At 37.1% G+C, this 20,950-nt stretch overlaps 1 protein-coding gene across 1 annotated transcript in view; it reads left to right on the top strand.

Annotated features, from left to right (window-relative positions):
• PAK1 (p21 (RAC1) activated kinase 1) overlaps window positions 1-20,950 on the top strand; it is a 66,520-nt gene that overhangs the window by 7,898 nt on the left and 37,672 nt on the right. The window contains 4 exon segments of the mRNA XM_015600456.2: window positions 5,632-5,839; window positions 16,575-16,675; window positions 17,179-17,326; window positions 20,577-20,614. Of these exon segments, the coding sequence (XP_015455942.1) occupies window positions 5,650-5,839; window positions 16,575-16,675; window positions 17,179-17,326; window positions 20,577-20,614 (477 nt within the window). The 5' untranslated portion in view covers window positions 5,632-5,649.

Raw genomic sequence — 20,950 nt, 5'->3', positions numbered from 1 at the left:
ATAATCAGAGGCTATTCTGATTTATTTCATTGAATGATATATTGCATGAAAGATAATGAAAGATAAATTGCATATCTCTATGGGTTTCAGGTTCCCAACTATAAAGTAAAGGTTTGCAGCTGATTTTTGAAGGTCCTTCCAACTCCTGTTTTTTTTTCCCCCCTCTAAACCAAGTTTCCTTAGTCAGTGAACCTTTGCTAATTTATCAGATCTGTGCTGGGTGGGACTCAGGGACATAGAAGTTAATCAGACTCAGTTTTGTCACTTGAGTTGTTTATGCTCTGGTAAAGTTGATATGAAATATGGAAACTGCTACCTATATGTAAAATGCTATTAAATTGTGGGAAAGGTAGAAATAGAGGGGCTTCTGTGAAGGTTGCATAGAGGAAGTGAGTCAAGCTGGGTCTTGAAGAGTGAGTAGGACTTTGCTTGGCAGTCATGTTGAGACATTTAAGCAGAAAGAACAGTGTGGGCAAAGGCAGGGGCATGAAAGCATATTGAGCTGGAATGACAAGTTTAGGGAATAATACAGAGAAAACTGGAAAGATGAGTGGGGGATGTGTACACATATTTATTGGACTTTTATTCTGTGCCAGACAGCATGCTAGATGCTTTTATATATGCTTTTTAATTCTCATGAGAACTTTATAGATAGTCTTATTTATATTTCACATAGAGGAAACTGCGGATTAGAAATTAAAGTAGCTTTCCTAGCAGCTCAGAAACAGCCTCCAGTTTTCCTCCCTGCTACCTCAGCAATTGCTTTCTTGTTGCTAAACCAGAGCAAGTGGCTGGAGGCTGCATAGTGGGAGTGTCTTTGACATGTCAGAAGGACATCCCTCAGCAAATTTAAGACTGCAGCATTCTAGGTCTATGCCAAAGAAAACCTCCTGGCACAATTTAATTAAAGATCAAATTCTCATAACTAGATGTCAAGGGCATGCAGTATTCCAGTCCTGGGTGAAGTGTAGGTTATGCCAGTCTTAGCTGCTCTGAATAGTTGGAATTGAGAAATCTGATTAATAAATGGAATGTTTTATTTCTTATTCCATTCCGTCCTTCATTTTAAATAATGGTCTAAGTGGTTATTAGAGGTTATCTAGTCCATTCCTTTGCCTCTAGAATGAACAGGGAGGTGTGGTGTAGTGGAAAGAGAGGAAGTCTTACAGTTACACAGACTTCATTTCAGGTTCTTGCCTCAGCTGCCCACTACCTGTGTGACCCTGGCTGACTGGCAACATCTCTGAAATTCGTTTCTTCTGACTTGCTCACTGTTTTATCCTCAGCACCTAGCACAGCCTGGCAAACAGTAGGCGATGAATAAATATTTGCCTGAATGAATGAGAAAATTGATACCAGTCAAATAGATTTCCAAGTTTCCTGTAAACTCCAAAGTGTGATCTAATGTTAGTGGTTATTAAAATAGCAGCCCCAAAGGATGGCTGAAATCCTATTTGTAAAGATAGTTTGTCCAGAGAGTTCTCTAGGGAAACTGTTCTTTAGAATTTAGCATCTCTCTAAGGCAGTTTAGAGGACTCCTAAACTCCAAGTCCTATTGTGTGAGCTCTAGGCATCACAGAGTGAGTACTCACTGCAGACGGATAGCAGTTGGTCTGTTCCTCCAGGCGACACCTCTTTTTTCGTCATGTCTCCACAGCCTTTTTAAAATAAAGTGTCATCTTTTATTTTTAACATGAGACAGTCATTGCACAGATCTAGAACTGCTTAGAATGGACCATTTTTCAGACTAAAAGTGCTGTATATGTGCAGAACATAAAAGGCCTTCTGTGATTCTTGCGTTCTACTTTTTCATCTTCATGTTGCAATCTACTGTGCTATACTCTCACACTTATGTTAGTCCTGTGGTCTGGGATGCATTTGCCATCATTGATTGCTCTTTATCAAACTCATTCATGTATTTATTGTCTGGTTTATTTTTGATCCAGGTTCTATACCAATGCCTGAGCCTATCCCAGACCAAGTAAATCAGAGCTTAAACATAGTGGCTGCTTGAAAAGTATTTTCTTTCACTTCTTTCTACTCTAGCCCTGTACCTTTATTCTTTTTACAGCATGCTATGCTTTTTACAGCAGAAGAGACACAGATCACTTCCTCTCCTTGGTTGCTTCTTGACCAGTATCTGTCTAGAGACTGCACAGTGGGAAACAACAAATTGTAGCTCATAGGTGAAGGTTATAAGGACTAGAGCTGGTAAATAATAGAGCCAGCACTTAAACTCAGGTCTCTCGATTTTTAACTCCAGTCATCTTTTTATCGTATCTCCCTACCAATGGCCCTTTTGAAACCTCACAGTGATCCTGCATTTATTATAGAGCCATTCAGTTTATTCATAATTAATACTTTAGTATAATTAGTTACTCATAAATTATTAGGCTTCCGGAGCCTCTGGGGCATTGGTAAAACCTGGTCAGTCTCTCTCTCTCTGTCTGTTACATCACTTTGTTGTCTAGGATGGATAGAGGGGTTCCATGTGAACTATCATTCTAAGTATTGGCCTCAGGCCTACTGACTGCAGCATGCCAGAAGGCAGTGGTTTGTCATCCTCCCAAATCTTTGGCCTACGGAGGCTGTTAGGTGATTTAAGTTTGGTTTCTTTATGCAAAAGTTGTGTGTGTTTCTTCTTTACCCTCTTGATGTTTTGGACTTGTTTTCCTGTAAACAAAGTTCAACCTAGTGTAGGTTTTAAAATGTGCTAAGTATTGTGCTGAGTATAGATGGACAAAATGGCCAGTGAGAGGATCTATAAAGTGTAAAGAGAGTGAAACTTGTGGAAAAACCATAAGAAAGGACTGGTTGCAAGGCTACAGGGAAACTGGAAAATAGTATAGAAGCAAGTCCAAGTAAATTCAGAGAAAGAGTAAATTCAGAGAAGAGAAGAGGCAATAATCTTTTCTGAATAGCCGTAAGAGATAGGACTAACAGATGGAAATAGTTTTTGTTTGTTTATTCATTCATTTGTTCATTTGTTCAACAAATTTTTATTGATTACCTATTCTTTGCCAGGCCGAGTGTTGAAGATTGAAAAATAAATAAGACTGAACTTTGTTCTTGAGGAGTTCATAGTCTGCCTCTGGCAGGGGAGGGGAGAAGAAGGGGAGGCAAATGTGTAAACAAGTAATTACAATGCAGTGTGAGATAGATAGAACTTAATATAAGTGAGAATGCTCTAAATGAGATGACCAAAGACAGACTAGGCTGACTTTTGAGACTGTAGATTTCTTGCTACTGGAGGTTTTCAAGCATTAGGCTGGATGACCTAGACTGGGATATGGTACAGAAGATTCAAACATTGTATTCCAACAGCAGATTTTAGGTTTTAAGTAACTTGGAATCTTTTTGAAACTGGAGATCTACCACCAGTAATTCTCCAAGCATAGTAAAAGAACTGAGAAATGAAGAAAAACTGTATAGAAAGGTTGATGAAGCCTTTCTTGGCACAGTCCTGGGCTGTGGTCCTGAAAGGGAGTTACATTCCATGAAGTTGTTTACTGAAGGACCTAGGAGGCAAGGAAGGGTCTGCTTAGGATATCAGGTGGCTGCAGGAATGTAATTTTGGAACTGGCACTTTGGGTAAAAAATATACTTGAGAACTGGGGCTAGGAGGGAAAGTGAAAGGAAATCTGCGAAGTGAAATTGGAAGAAATGGATAAAAAGCACATCATCCAGAGAGTTAATCTAAATTAACAAGATTGTCCTGCTTACGTGATTTCTCGTTCAAAAAGAGAAGTAAGGAGCAGTTGATTTGCCAGAGGAAGGTCAGGATGAAGTATACAAAAAGATGAAGATTGAATTTGACCAGGAAAGATGAGTAAGGTTTTTATCATTCGGAGGTAGGAAAAATCATTGATAAGCATTTGGGGGGGGGGGGTGGTCAGGATGAGGGTAAGAGATAAATTCAGGAGAACAGAAATTTCTGTGGTATAGTTTGAATGTAAGCTGTGTCTAGCTGTAGTGGCTAAGTTTATAATGTGTGTTAATGTCAGATTGTGAAGAGCCTTAAAATTTCATCGTACTAAACTCCTTAAAGGCAAGGCATGTATCCCTGTGCAGACTTTGATTAATTAAAATATTTATCAAATCTGCTGTGAGTCAGATACTATACTAGGCACTTTTGTATTGCAAAAGTGACAAAATTGAGCCCAACCTTTGGGGAACATTCTGGTTCCTGGCGAAGACAATTATAACATAGTAAAAATAAATGTAATAACCTGGAAATATACCCACTGCTTTATGAGACTAGAGAGGACACCTAACTTCTTAGAGGTGCGAACATTTCCAAAGGGCATGTGGAGAAAGGATCGAAGAGAAAAAAATGGAAGCAGGGGATCATTTATTAGGAAATACTAAAAACACTCCTACAGATTTTGTTCATAACATTAAGTAATTGATATCTAAAGCAGTGGTATTTAAATCTGGCTGGCATTAGGATAACTAATTTTTTAAAGTACAGAATTTTGGCCTTAACCAAGACATACTCAATCAGAGTTCATGGGGTCAAAGCAGGGCATCTATATTTTCCAAAATGCTCTTAATGATTATTATGGTGGTTTTGATTTTTATAGAAAATTTAGTCACTAAAGCACTGTTGCGTTTGACTCTAAAGAGCTTACATTCTAAGTAGTCATGGTTAAAGATAGCATGGACAAATAATGAGAAACTATTCTGGAAACATTCATGTCTCTCCATTGACACTTAAGGTAATAATATTTATCTTCATTAAAACTATTGGTACCATGTGACAGGGATTCCTACATCCCTTTTTTTTTTTTTTCAGATTTCACTCCTGTTTTCCAGATGCATTGGAGATCGCTAATAAATTCAGCATTGTATAGGACAGATGGTTACTACGTTGACCATCATATATGTAGAACAAGGTCATATTTTAAAGAGAGATAGTGGATAGATGATATAGGTCAAGGATCAGCAAACTTTTCCTGTAAAGAGCCAGATAATAGATATTTTAGGTTTGTGGGCATACAGTCTTTTTTGCAACTACTCAACTACTCAACTCTGCCGTTGAAAGGTGAAAGATGCCTTAGACAATATGTAAATAATGGGTGTGGCTGTTTCCATAAGACTTATTTACAAAACCTGTGGCTTAACTGACCGTTGATAAAGTGATACAGTCCATTCTAGAAAGGGAGTGTGATTTCCTAAGGTTACAAAATTAAAAGTTGGCAGAGAATTCGTCATATGGAATGCTATTAGTAGTTTTATTTAATCTTCATATGAATGAATAAATGGCACCCAAGTGGTTAAGGAATTTCTCTAAAGCTAGTAGGTGGCACTGGGTTTAATATATAATTTAGTTGGGCCAAATTTCTGTCTTTAAACTACATCATTATGGTTTTCTGTGCTCTCTAATACCTTAGGGGAATGCAGAGAAAAGCAAGAACCTTGTGAATTTTCAGCAGTGTTTGTCAGAGTAGGTATTGTATCTTGAGTATTGTTGACTGAATACGATAGCAGTAATCATGGTATGCATTGAAAGGGCTTGAGCTAGGCCCTGGAGGAAGAGTTGTATAACTCAGATTCTTTTAAATTTTCAACACAATTTTCTTTTGCTGAAAATAATTAAAGAGTTATGTTATTTTCTTTTGATTCTAGTAGCTGCTGGTGGTGGTGACAATGTCCAATAACGGCCTAGACATTCAAGATAAACCCCCAGCCCCTCCAATGAGAAACACCAGCACTATGATTGGAGCTGGCAGCAAAGATGCTGGAACTCTGAACCATGGTTCCAAACCTCTGCCTCCAAATCCAGAGGAGAAGAAAAAGAAGGACCGATTTTACCGATCCATCTTACCTGGAGATAAAAGTACAGTATTTCATTTCTTTCTCATCATTTATATACTTAAAAAAATTTTTTTGTAACCTGGATAAAAGATCTTTCCTTGACTTAATTTTTGAAAATACCTTTATTTCTCTATTAAATATTTCTGTTGTCTTTCTTTTCTAATGTGGCTGAAGTCAAATGAAACTAGACCTACTTTTAAATTCTATTAACTATTATCTGAGCAAACTTCTAAAAAAAACAGTTATGCTCTTGTCAGGATTTTGTATAATCTGAAGCCATATATTTACTTACTTTTTAAGTTTTTAAACTGTGAACTCACAAAGTATACGGAATATTGCGGTGTCTTCATTTGGAAATGTGTTTTTTCCAAACTAGTATCATTTGGAATGTCTTGTTTCCAGATTCTTGATTGCCTCTTCCTTAATCATGCATCCAGAGGTCACACCCGGATTTGGGGATTAAATATAAGTAAGAAGGGCAGGTAATAGCTGATGAAAGGAAGCAGGACTCAGCAGAGTTCACTGAGAATAAGTCATACTAGACAGACTCATTTCCTTTTTATCGATAAAACTTCTAGAAAAATAATCAGGATTTTAACTGTGTATCTGACGAAGTCACTGAGATCCTATGGAATAGAGATTTGGGTGTCCACCTGGATAGATGACTTTTGTTTGACACCTCCTCCTCCAAATATTTATTTAAGTGTCTGTCAATATGAAGTAAAGTTTTCAGTCATCTTGTAGGGCTTTGTTCTTATGGCATGCTGAAGAAATTCGCTTTCTATCTGTAAGTTATCATGAGCTTCTGATTTAGGTGGACCCGGTTCAAATCCTGGATTCATCACTTTCCAGCTCTCTGACCTTAGGTATGTCAGTTAACTTCTTTGACTTTTAGTTTTCTATCTCTAGGAAAGATCGAGATTTTCCTATCTCTAAAATTGGGATAATATCTCACAGGGTTGTTGTATGATTACATGCAAACTTCCTAATATAGTACCTTCTACACAGAAGGTACTCAGGTGTTAGTTCCCCTTCTCTTTGTTTGGTGAAGCTGGGAGGCATAGCTAGTAGACTACATGACAGAATCAGAATTGGGATTCTGAAACAGTAAGCCAAATGCAACAAGCACATGACAAATTACAGAAAATATCTTGTGTTGCAGAAAAATATAACTGTATAACTTCAGATTGGGAGAGATGGTAGATGAGAGTGTCCTTAACCAAATAGGGAACACAGGAAGAGGAACAAGTTAAAAGAATTGGTGATTGGAGAACAGGGAAAATGATAACTTTAAACACATTGCATTTGAGGTGAAAAGATAACTTTAGACACTTTACATTTGAAATGTCTTGGCATAGAAATGTCTAATAGTATTCTTACAAATAGGAAATGGTTGACAAATAACTGAAATGAGAATTATTGAGGACTTTTATTGAGTACTTTGGGTTTGTCTGTGTTTATCCTTTCCCCTACTCCACCTTCATTGTGATCTCTTTTTGGGTCTAGATAGAAAAGATATGGGTAAGTTGCTTAACTTGCAATTTCTGGCTAATTCATTTGTAAAATAGCTGCCGACTTCCTAGGTACAGGGGCCATGATGTAGGTGGTATTACCCTGCCCTGGCACCTTCTCTCACCTGTATAGCTGCTTTGTTTATCCCTCATTTTAAGTGTGTGCTTATTTTTAATATCATGCTTTTATCAGCCATTATTTTTATAAGATCATTATAAATAGGTAGACCTTTATCCCAAGTTACTACATGTAGTAAAGAGGACTTTTAAAATTAAAAAAGTTGGTTTTGTTCTTGCTGACAAACAAGGAAGATAATAAGATTCTTGTCTGATAGGCATCATCAAAATTAAAACTTTCATGCTTCAAAGGATACCATCAAGAAAGTAAATTTCTCCTACAAAATGGGAGAAAAATTTCCCAAATTATATATCTGATAAGGGACTTGTATCAAAATGTTTAAGGAGCTATTACAACTGAACAATAAAAAGACAACTTAATTAAAAAATGGGCAAAGGATCTGAATAGACATCTCTCCAGAGAAGATATACAAGTGGCCAACAAGCACATTAAAAGGTGCTTAAAATCATTAGCCATCAGGGAAATGCAAATCAGAACCACGAGGAAGTACTACTTCACACCCACTAGAATGTTAGCAAGGTTGTGGAGAAATTGGAACCCTCACACACTGCTGGTGGGAATGTAAAATGGTACAGCCAACTGTGGGAAAGTCTCACAGTTCCTCAAGAGAGTAAACATACAAGTTACTGTATAACTCAGAAATGAAAACATATATCCACACAAAAACTTGTGCATAAATTTATAGTAGCATTATTCATAATAGCCAAAAAGTAGAAACAACCCAAATATTCATCAACTGATAAACAGATAGATAAAATGTGGCATATCCATACAAAGAAATATTTTTTGGGAACCAAAAGAAATGAAGTCCTGATAAATGCTGCAACAGGGGTGAACCTTGAAAACATGTTAGTGAAAGGAGGCAGTCACAAAGGATTTATAATTTTTTATAATTTTTTTTACATGAAGTGTCCAGAATGGACAAATCATAGATGAAAAGTAGGTGTGTGGTTGCCTAGGGAGGCAGAGGGGATTAGAGGGTTTTGGCTAACAGGTATGGATTTTCATTCGGGGGTTATGAAAATGTTCTAAAACTGATTGTAGGATGGCTGCCCAGCTCTGTGAATATACTAAAAGCCACAGAATTGTACACTATATGGGTGAATTGTATGGTATGTGAATTATATGTCAATAAAACTTTTTTATTTTATTTTATTTTTTTTTTTAAGATTCCTGCCTTAAACAGGAGATAGAAGCATAACCTTCAGACATCCTTGGGAACTAAAGGGATGATCTTATGTACTGAATGGGGAGGTGGTGATCTGGATATCTGGTTTATTATGCCATGAATTGGCTACCTAATTTGGGTCAGTTCTCTCTCTAGATTTCAGTGCCTTCATCTAAAAAATTAGTCAAACCAGTAGACATATACAGTCTCTTACACCTTTAATTATATAAAGGAGATATTATAATCCTGTAATTATAAAGGAGATATTAAATCCTGTAATTATATAAAGGAGATGTTATAAAGATGAATTTGGATCAGATTGTATATGTAGGTGAAAAGAATCTAGGCCGTTGTAAAGTACTTGAATCCGTGATAAAGCAGTAAACCCAGAGGTTCTTCTGGAAATCCTTGCTGATTTTGGGCCAAATCTGGTCTGAAAACAAATCTCTTTGCTTAAGATCAAAGCTATATCTCATTAAATTCAAAGCATAGAGGTAGAAAGCATAGTTACAAGAAGTTCTTGTGAAATGACTTAGTAACTTCTCTTTCATTCCCTAGCTTTAGAAGTAACCTGTGCTTTGAGCACATAGGTTTCACCCATTTGCTTTAAGACCCTAGATGGCCATAATTAGTGCATACACCAGAATGAAATAAGTAAGGATTTTTTCCTTTCGTCTGAAACCTTTGTTCAGCTTGATTTTGTATTTGTTGATTTTGCCATTTAACCGATAAACATTTATTGGCCTGCTGCTTTGTGCTTAACTTAGTCCTAGCAGGACACACAGGAGCATAGGCAGTCTTTGAAGCGGTATGCCCTTCATAAAATATTTGAGATTTTATACCAGCTGCATAGAGAAATGGTTTAGTACTGGAGTTAGAGAACTTAGATCAAGTCCTACTTCTTTATTTTTATTATTATTAAAAATTATTGGGGTCACATTGATCAACAAAATCCAATAAGTTGCAAGTGTATAATTCAACAGTATGTTATATATATATCACATTGTGTGTGTTCACTGCCCGTAGTTATATTTCTTCCCATCACCACATATTGGACCCCTTTTTCCCCTATCTACCTCGCCCCTCCCCTCCATCCTTCTGATAACAACTAGTCCACTATCCCTGTCCATGAGTCTCTGTTTGTATGTCATGTTTGTTTGTTGCTTTTAGGTTTATATCCCACATATGAGTGATATGTAGTTTTCAACTTTTTCTCTCTGACTTATTTCTCTTAGCATGATTGTCTCAAGATCCATCCATGTTGTCACAAATGGCAATATTTCATCTTCCTATAGCTGAGTAATATTCCACTGTACATATGTACCACATCTTCTTTATCTAATCATCTATTATAGGACACTTAGTTGCTTCTATGTCTTGGCCACCGTGAATAATGCTATGAACATCGGTGTGCATAAATGTTTTCCAGTTTTAGATAAATGTTTTCCAGTTTTTTGGGCAAATACTCCGTAGACGGATTGCTGGATCATGTGGAAGTTCAAGTCTTGATTTTTGAGGAACTTCCATGCTGTTTTCCATAGCAGCTGTACTAATTTGCAGTCCCACCAGTAGTATGAGGATTCCTTTTTCTCCATATCCTCTCCAACACTTGTTACTACTTGTCCTGTTGATAATAGCCACTCTAACAGGTGTGAGATGGTATCTCATTGTGGTTTTGATTTGCATTTCCCTAATAGCTAGTGAAGTTGATTATCTTTTCATATATCTGTTGGCTGTTTGTATGTCTTTTTGGGAGTAATGTCTCTTCAAGTCCTCTGCCCATTTTTAAATTGGATTGCTTTGTTGTTGTTGTTGAGTTTTATGAATTCTTTGTATATTTTGGATATTAAGCCCTTAATTGAGTCCTACTTCTGACATTTACTAACTCTGTGATTTTATTTCACTTACCTATTTACTTTAATCCCAGTGTCCTCATTGGTAAAGTGGGAATAATCATGAGTTTTATCTACTCCATATCATTAATAGGCATTTGCCATTTAACATAGTGGGTGTAAAAGCATTTTTTTAAACTTTAGAACACTGTACAAATATGAAGTTTTTTCTTTTTTTAATGGAAACCTCATTTCTTGTTTTATTTGATACCCACAACAACTCATTTTCAGTTGGGGAGTCTAAGACTTAGAGAAAAGTAAATTGCTCAAGGTTTCACAGCTGGAAACTGGCAGGAATGAATGTGGAACTAAGTCTTACTAACATATCTCTTACATTCTAGAATACTATTTCTGTTAGTTGTTCTCAATCCACCTTACACATCTGACTCACTCGTGGTGTTTTTAAAAAATATAGGTACTTGGGTTTCACCCAGACTTTTAGAACCAGAATTTCCAGAGAGTTTGTTCTGAGTCTCTAAGCAGATTTGGGAGATGAGAAGGAAGAGTTCTCTCTGGGTTGTGGTAGTGGCCGAGATTTGATTTGGTGATGGGTAGATGTCTGTGGGCATTACCTAATCCTGACCTCCAGCATGGCTTCAGTGTTTACCTGGGGGAATGCATATATGACTGGAAGAAGCTGTCATTGAGGGCTTGTAATAGGTGGCCCTGAGTTGCAGAATTCCATGTGGGAAAGCCTGGTTCCTGTGGTTAGGATCTGAAGCCTTTGGTTTATTCTAAGAAGTCCTGCAGCATTTCATTTGGAATCTTTTTCTGGCTACATTTTCACAACCAAAGTGGAATTCTTTGAGCTTGGGAAGTGTTTAGCAAAGTTAATTTTAAAACTGGACTATGTCAGTGTTTATCTTTCCAAGTCTGGAGTGTTTTACTGCCTTGAGCTCAGATTAGCTCAGCTGAACCAATGAGAGGTGCTTCTTAAAAATAAATCTTAAAAAAAAAAAAAAATAAGGCCAATGGCTCATGCTGAAACTTGGCTGGCTGTATACAGCAACATGGGATTTTGCAATGTCAGCCTCATTTCTCATGTAATCGGAACGCTGAATGGACTAGGCCAGAGATAGGGTTAAAGTTACGATGGGTGAGGTTGTAAGCTTCTTTGTCTACTTTATTTCCTCAAGCCTGTCATCTCTAGTTACATGAAATCAGGATGATTCTTCTTTCTCTTAAGCCAGTTTTCTGTCTCATTCAGTAGGCTGGAAAATCTTACTTTGACACTTTTTTTTTTCTTTTTTCCTTCTTCCCTCCATCCCCCCTTCTTCATTTTAAAACAACAAACATTTATTATATCACAGTTTTTGAGGGTCAGGAATTCTGGGCAGATATGACCCAGGTATCTCATGAGGTTGCAATATAAATCTCTGACACTTCCTTATATTAACGGTACTTCATGTTTGTAAAGCTCTTGCACTTACAAAGCACATACATTTTCTTTACCTTAGTAGAGCCTTAAAATGATAACAATAAAAATATAATAATAACAGAGTAATAACACAACAGTAATAACCATAAAATAGTAACAACCTTAACCCAGCTACTACTATTATTTGGGCCATGATTTTGGTCCTCAAGAAGCTTACACTTTTGGTTAGGAGGTAAATCTCAAAAACAGTGAGGAATCATCTAAGACAAGAGATGACGAATGCCTGGTAGTGTGTCAGACTCAATGTCTTGGGGATTCCCAGAGGGAAGAAAGGTCAGGAAATTCATTCTGGAAGAAGTGGGACTTCAACTAGCCTTTGAAAGATGGCTGAATGTTTAACAGGGAGAATGAAAAGAAGATCATTCTAAGCAAGGAGAAGAAAAAGTGAACAAAACCTTGGAGATGGGAATATGGGAGGTATATGCAAAGGTTGCAGAGTGAAGAGTGGCCTGTGGAAGCAGAGCTACCTTTAGCATTACCCTGTATGTTTTTGTGTTAAATGATTCCATGTCCTTGGGGCTCTTTTCTATAGACTACTCATCCTCTGAGCCACTCTCTTTCTGTGCCTCTATTACCAAAGTTCCTTTTGTATTTGATATTCCATGCCCATGATGGTATATTATATAGTATATCAATAACATGTAGTAGAAATATGGAGAAATATAAGATATATAAAACAAAAATCTAAATAAAAGAAAAATAACATAATTGTTCTTTACACTCTTTAAAGAGATGTGCTCAGAGGAAATTTAGGAACAGAAAGCAATTACAAAGCCCTGTAACATGTCTCATGCATTCTAGCTATGAGTAAGACAGGTGAATTTGTCATAAATGATGGCTCAGTTTGGGCCTTGGTAAATCCATAGACTTTCATCTGTTAAAGCAGCTGCTTGTTGAAGAGAAATTGTCAAGTGCATAAATAGCTTAAACCCTAGCAATTGGCATATAGGCAAATGATTCTCATTAAGATACTGAGGAAAGATCCTTGGGAATCAGACTTGGGTTCAAATTCCAGCTCTTACTAGCTATATGAGCTTGGGCAAACTGTTTGTTTGTTTGTTTGTTCGTTTGTTCGTTCGTTCGTTTGGTTCTTCATTTGGAAAATGACAGTAGTAATACTCTCGTAGGATTGTACTAATTAAAGAAAATAATGTGCATTGTGGTATCTTATACATGGTAAATTCTTATTTAATGATATTTCTTCTCATTATACTAAAGTATGTTTTCTTGACTTAACTTGAAATTCTTTAGGGGAGGTAAAGTAGTAGTTTGGAAAGGACCTTGGCTTTGAAGCCAGACTTTTTGGTTTTGTGTTTATGAAAGTCAGGTCAGAGCTGGTAAGAATGAAACATTTATTCTTGCTCTGGAGAGAATTTGCATGTCTTAGGCAGATGCCTTAGATGCCTTGCCAGGTTGAGTTTGGTATCTGGTCATTTGTTCCTCTCTTCATTCGCTGACTGACCATCTATTTTGTGCCAGGCATGTACTAGCCATTGGGGATCTATGATGAGTGGGACATGGCCCCGGCACTGGAACTCAGTCTGGTGGGAGAGATAAACCCTTAAAATAGGCAATTACTATAATGGTGCTATGAGAACTGCCCAACCTAGAGAGCACGAAGAACTTCACAGAAGACATGACTTTTAATCTGAGATTTGAAAAGGATATATAGAAGGCTTTGTGTGGTGAGGTGGCAAGGGAAGGAAAAGAGAAAGGCAGGATTTATAGGCAAAGGAAGTAGTTTAGAACATGTGAAAAGGTACGAAAAAGCCCATTATGTTTGGTGAACCATAACTGGTTCAGTGTAGTTGGTGTAGAATGTATGAAACTTGAGTACTGGGAGATGAAAGAGAGGGTACGAGTTGGTAGAGCAGAGCTTCTCAAACTTAAAAAAAAAAAATAGATTTGTTTTTGTTAGAGCAGTTTTAGGTTCACAGCAAAACTGAGCGGAAGGCATACAGATTACCTAATACCTCCTGTCCCTACATACACTAACCTTCCCCACTATCAACATCTCATACCAATGTGGTACATTTGTTATGATCAAACCTACATCAACATACCATATTCACCATAAGTCCATATGTTACATTAAGATTGACTCTTGGTATTGTACATTCTGTGAATTTGAACAAATGTATAATGACATATACCCACCATTACAGTATCATACAGAATAGTTTTATTGCCCTAAAATTCCTCTCTGCTCTGCTAATTCAACCCTTCTTTTCTTCACCCCCTGGCAAACACTGATCCTTATACTGTCTCTATAGTTTTGCCTTTTCCAGAATGTCATATAATTGGAATCATACAGTATGTAGTCTTTTCATTTTGTTTTCTTTCACCTAGTAATATGTATTTAAGGTTTCTCTTTTCGTGGTTTGATAGTTCATTTCTTTTTAGTGCTGAATACTATTCCATTTTCTGGATACACCACAGTTTATCCACTCATCTACTGAAGGACATCTTGATTGCTTCTGAGTTTTGGCAGTTATGAATAAAGCTGCTAAAATATCTGTGTGCAAGTTTTTGTGTGAACATAAGTTTTCAGCTTATTTGGGCAAATAAATACCAAGGAGTGCAATTGCTTGATTATATGGCAAGAGTATATTTAATTTTGTAAGGAACTGCCAACCTGTCTTCCAAAGCAACTATACCATTTTACGTTCCCCCTGGCAATGAATAAAAGTTTTTGTTGCTCCGCATCCTTGTCAGCATTTGGTGTTATCAGTTTTAGATTTTGGCCATTCTAATAGGTATGTAGTGTTATTTCATTGTTTTAATTTGCAGTTACCTAATGACATGTTATGTTGAGCACCTTTTCCATCTGTATATTTTCTTTAATGATGTGTGTACTCAGGTCTTTTGCCCATTTTATTAATTGGGTTGTTATTTTATTGTTGAGTTTTAAGAGTTCCTTGTTTGTCTTGGGTAATAGTTCTCTATTAGATATATCTTTTACAAATATTTTCTCTCTATAGTTTGTCTTCTCATTTTTTTGATTCTCAGACTTTTGCACATGAATCATTTGGGATTGTATTAAAAAATTCAGATACTGATTCAGTAGGTCTAGGGTAGAGCTCAAAATTCTACATTTCTAATAGTCTCCCAAGTGATGCAGATGCTGCTTTGAATAGCAAGGCTATAGATCACCTTGGCTGTCATTTGTGTTGGAGAAGACGAGAAATCAGGTGACAGGTTACTGTTAGAATGATTCAGGCCACAGAAACAAAGCCTAAAATAGGGTGGAGGCAATGAAAATGGAGAAAAGTGGATAAATTTGATCACCGTATTGAAGATAAAATCATTAATGATGTGGGGACTGGAATTCATTGGGAGAGAGGGGAGAGAACATAATCATGAGCAGTAGCAGTCCATGAAAGGCTGAGTGACAGAATAGAAAATCTTAGAGCTGGGAGTCTGAAAACCTCAATTATGGTCCCAGATCTGCTTCTAATTTGGAAAGGTTACTTAACTTCTTGGAACCTCTGTTTCTTTTGTCAAGTGGGTTTTATACTCAGTGCCCTGCTTATCATAGTTGTTTTGAGACTGTAGTGAACTAATATACATGAAAGTGCTTTGTAAAACCTAAAGCATGATACAAATGATATACATACAAAACTGATGACTCTATTTCCAAATAAAGTCACATTCGGAGATACCATGAGTTAAAACATAAGATTTTTGGCAGGGGAGAGGGTGGGCAGGGATACAGTTTAACCTCTGTTAAGGGTACTTCAGCATTTCAACTCCTTAAATATTGAATCTTTTTCTGCCAGGTCAGCAGGACCTTAGTGAACATCTACCTTGTGCAAGACTCTTGATGGGAGAGGGATGATTACAAGTATTTGGACTTATGATCCTTTAAGGTCCTAGTCTAAGGAGGCAGTATAGCATAGTGGTTTAGAGCTCAGTCTCTGACCAGACTGCCTGGGTTTGGGTCTGGGAGCTGCCATTACTAACCATGTGATCTTGAGCAAGTAACTTAATCTCTATGTTTCAGACTTTTAACTGCAAAATAAGGATAATAGTACCTAACTGATAGGGTTGCTGTGAGGCTAAAGTGAATTAATACATGTGAAGAACTTGAACCATTGCCTGGTAAGCACCTGATAAAATATTGGTGATTCCTATTATTAAAACAACTTCCAAATATACAATGCTGTAATTTAGAGAACCTTGAAGAAGCCCATAATCAAGGACCAAACAAGTAGGACATAGTTGATAGAAGCTCATAGAATGTAGGATGTCTTTAGAGACAATCTACTCAAGCCTTCTCTTCGTACAGCTAGGGATACCAGGGTTCAGAAAAGGAAGTGACTTTCCCTGGATCAAATGGCTCATTAGTAATAGAACCAGGGCTATTAACCTAACAAGTATTTTCTCTGCTCCTCCCTTATTTGAGTTCGACAAAAAAATTAGATCTTTAATCATGCATTGAGCATCTACTCCAATCTAAGTCCAGCTTTAGGTTCTTATACACATATGTGAAGTAGACAGTCATGGGCTTCTAAAGGAGCCTACAGGTCAATAAAGAGCTAGATAAGCCTAAAAATGTAATAATGTTTCTGGTTTGTTTTTTTTTTCCTTTTCCCTGTTTCTTTTGCAGCAAATAAAAAGAAGGAGAAGGAACGGCCAGAGATTTCTCTCCCTTCAGATTTTGAGCACACAATTCACGTTGGTTTTGATGCTGTCACAGGGGAGTTTACAGTAAGTCATGGGTCACAGAAAAGCCTTTGGTCTTTCAGAGTTCTGGCTATGCACTATTAGATTTTATCCTTTCTAGTCTTCCTGATGCCTCTGTCTTTGCCTGAGATCCTCATTAGTACCTTTTTATGTTCATGAGAGGGACACTTTCCTCATCTCCAGAACTGTACCAAAGAAACCTTTGAATCTTCATTCCTTAACTACAGCTCCTTTAAGTGGCCCCTTGGCATCAGCCTCTGTGCTGGGCACTGATGTTACAGAGACAAATCAGACATGATTTCTGCTCTAAAGGAGAAATAGCCTGGTGAAGGAGCAAAAATCTCAAATGAGCAATACAATGAGATAAATATTATAAAAGAGGCTTGTGTAGCACTCTGAGAGTACAGAGAGAAAGAAATGACTAAATCTGTCTTGAGGTGCTAGCATGTATCAGAGTTAACTTTGATTTTCCTTTTGGGTTCCCTGTGACTGTGTCTTCCTGACAGCCTTGCATGTCTCTCTAATAGGGGATGCCAGAGCAGTGGGCCCGCTTACTTCAGACATCAAATATCACTAAGTCGGAGCAGAAGAAAAACCCACAGGCTGTTCTTGATGTATTGGAATTCTATAACTCAAAGAAGACCTCCAACAGTCAGAAGTACATGAGCTTTACAGGTATGAGGATTGTGTCTAGTGCAGACTAGGAATAAAAGGATTTTCATCTGGATGGAAAAGCTCCACATGCCTGTTGGTGTGGGGTGAGAGAAGAAAGTATTGGATAGAGTGGAGATGGTACTTTCACTAAGATGGAATTTTGGAATTTGAGAACCAAGATGATGGGGTTTTACATCAGATTTACATCTTTGCTCTGAAACTGGATGTTTAAAAAGGTAACATGAAATTATATATAAAGCACATCGACTGTGTGCTAGAACTAAATTCTGACACTTGCTAGGTTCTAATAGTCATTTCATTTCTTTGAGCCTCAAATTGGGAATAATAATTCCTACCTCTAGATATTATAATGAGGAATAAATGAGCTCATCGATGTGAAAGTCTTTTATAGGTTATAAACAGCACCATGGAAATGTAGCTGTCATTATCATTATCTTTAATATCATTAAGTTATTTAATAACATTTAATGTGTATCTTTTAAGTAGGCAAGCCTAATTTCTTCCTCAAGGCACTAATTTTTATCAGTCAAATAAAAAACAGGTTAGTAATAATGTTCTTTATATACCCTCTTTCTGTATAAGGGACTTTGTTTTCCAGAGTTGTTTTTAATAGCAGAATTGGGGCTAGAAGCCAGGTCTCCTGATTCTTGTACCAGCACCCTTTGAATTTACTATGTGCCTCTAGTAACTTTATTGGAGAACCTCCTTACATAGCTGAGAGATTTTTCTTTTCCTAGATAAGTTACAAGAAGGCCTACATTTCTGGAAACTTTTATATATAATCTTAGAATGTTAGAGCAAGAAATGTCCTTAGTGTATATCACTTCCAGTTCCCCCTTGTTTTGCAGACATTAAAGCCAAAAGAGACCTTTCTAATGAGGCTAAATGAGTAGCAGAGCTGTTCTCTTAATCCTGAGTCTGGTGTTCTTTCCAGAGTTCACGCTGTCTTTTTCAAAGGACAGTACTGTTGGGGAAGGTGAGAACCAGGATGAACTAGGTAATTTTGAAGGACGCTTTCCCCAGCAAGTATCTGGCTTGTATCAGAGGGCACAGATGGTGAGGAGGACAGACTGCAGCTTTGCTCCTTCTGCCATGGCAGTGCCCAGGAGAGGGTCATGCATGTTCCCAGCAGTACTTCCTTCTTCACGTCTGGCCCCACTGGGTCTGTCTTACTTTTCCCATTGAAGGACTGGGTCATTCCAAGGAGGAATTGGGGTTGAGAGGTACTGGGGGTCAAGATTTCTAGTCAGGAGATTAGAACTTGTATTTTAGGGAGTTTGTCATGGAGATGTGAGATTAGAAGCTGGCTTTGAAAGCCTTAGCAGCTAAGTCTTTGGAAGAATTTCTGTTTTTATGTGTACATGTGTATAGATGTGTATAAATGCTATATATGTTTATGGAAGCATAGTTCTGGGTTTGCATATGTTTGGAATTAAAGTCCACTTATGTATTTATGAATGATGATGAATGATTATGTGTAAAGATATACACATTCAGGTAATTGTATGTATGTTCATCTGTGCACACATATGTGAATTGTGTGTACGTGTGTGTGTGCATGCGCACATATGTGCATGCATGCAGGATTTTTAATTTTCTAGAAGTTAAAGACCAGGGCCAACTCTAGGCAAAACTGTATATGTGATACAGTTTATTTGATACAGTTTATTTTCCTGTTTCCTCTTTTCTCATACTATTGTGATAACACTACCTTAATTTCTTTGTATATGGATTATCTATTTGATTCTCATAATGGCTTGTGGGGTTGGTAGGGCAAGTATTATTCCCATTTTAGAGACTTAGAAATTAATTACACTTAGAGAAACTAAATGACTTACTCAGGGTGACTCAACTAATATGTAATGGAAGTATGTTTTAAACTTGGTCACTTAACCCTTTGCTGTCTTTAACCTGAACATAATCCTTCATGCCAATCTATTTTGTCAAGTTTTCTATTTTTTTAGCACTTTATTTTCTGTACCAATTAGTAGTTAATGTGATAGGCAATACCAGAACATCCAGTCCTCAAAAACACTGGCAGTGCATAAGATTGTAGGTGTTGCAGTGAAGGCATAGTATTATGCTTTGTTTTGCCCAAGCTGATGTTCTCTCAGACAAGAAAAACAAGTGAATTATGTTTAAAGTATATCCTGAATAGATTTCCTCAGGGTACACCTGTCTATTCAGGGTTTGTTTTAAGAACATACTATCACAGCTAGTGGGTTCATTATTTGTCATAGGACCAACAAAGCTGTACATGGCACTCTCTTATGTATTGGATTTGGGATCTTGGACATTCTCTGGGCTTGGTTCTTGGTGAGAAATATGTTGAATTTAGTAGGATATTTCTTCTCCTAATTCCATTGGTGGTGAACCACTGAAGTCACTTCCTTCTTGGATCTTTAGGACTCAGAATAAAACTGAACAAAATATTTGGTTTTTAAACTTATTTTCTTGCTAAGATCTTCATTGAGTGTATGTTTCATATTTCATTAAGTCTAAGGTATCATTGATTTTAAGATGTACCATTATTTTATGTACCACTAAAGAAAAAAAGGTTGCCAATTAAAACATGAAATACTTTTAATTGTGGGGCACATCTCTGTTTCAGAAATGTTAATGTGAAAAAATGTATATCTCCAAATCAATGAAATATGGTAATTGCCTCATTTAGGGAGCTTGAATCTATTATTAGAAACAAGACCCTGCCTTTAATGAGATTTGACATGTTTAGTGCTTGTCTTTTCCTGAGCCTTAGTCTTTCTCTTTCTGGGGGAATAGACATGTATGTAGAGTCTCCTTTTCAAAGCTGAAGCTGTAGGCTGGTTGTAATTTGTTATGGATAGCTCAGGACCTTGCCAGCCGTGAGTTCTTTCTCTTTCTTTTAGACTGCATGAAATTTCCTTGACCATTCAAGCCTCATAATGATATAGTTGGTGATGTGGATACAGTTGTAGCATCGTATTTAGAATTTGACCAGGATTCAAATCTTGACTCTTATATAACCTGTGTGTACCCCGGGCAAATTACTTAACATTTCTAAATCTATAATAGTTCTCAGAACTATAGTGAGGATTTAAGGAGGTAAAGTATATAATGTACTGAGCATGGTGTTGGGCCCATAGCACCAGTAAAACTGCTGTTATTCTCTGAGCTTGTCAAGTGCTTGACTAGATAGTTTTCCTTCACTCCCAAGAATAGATTGACTAATTGTTTACTGACTGAGTCCCATGTCTTTTTTTCTTTACAGATAAATTAGCTGAGGATTATAATTCTTCTAACACTTTGGTAAGTCTTTATTTCCTCTATTCTAATATTGGCAGGTATGGTGGTTAGGGAACAAGACAGTGTGGTAGGTGCAGTGCCTGGGCTGAGAGGGACTCATTTGGTCACTCTCCCACCACGGGCCTCAGAGTTCCTATCTATACAGTAAAGAAATTGAACTTAATAAACAGTAGGTATTCCTTCCAACTTTAATTTTTTAATGTTCTAGAAATCTTCACCTTGGAACTAGAAAAACTAGCTTTTAGTTTTAGGCTCAGTGTTTTATTTGTAGCTTTGAACCTTGGGAAAGCCAATTTGCCTTTCTGAGCGTTTTTCTTTTTCTTTTTCTTCCCCCCTCTT

The sequence above is a fragment of the Pteropus alecto genome, unplaced genomic scaffold, assembly GCF_000325575.1.
Source record: "Pteropus alecto unplaced genomic scaffold, ASM32557v1 scaffold7, whole genome shotgun sequence".
NCBI classification, from domain to species: domain Eukaryota; kingdom Metazoa; phylum Chordata; class Mammalia; order Chiroptera; family Pteropodidae; genus Pteropus; species Pteropus alecto.
Note: the sequence above shows the minus strand (reverse complement) of the source record. Positions and strands in the feature narration are given on the sequence as shown.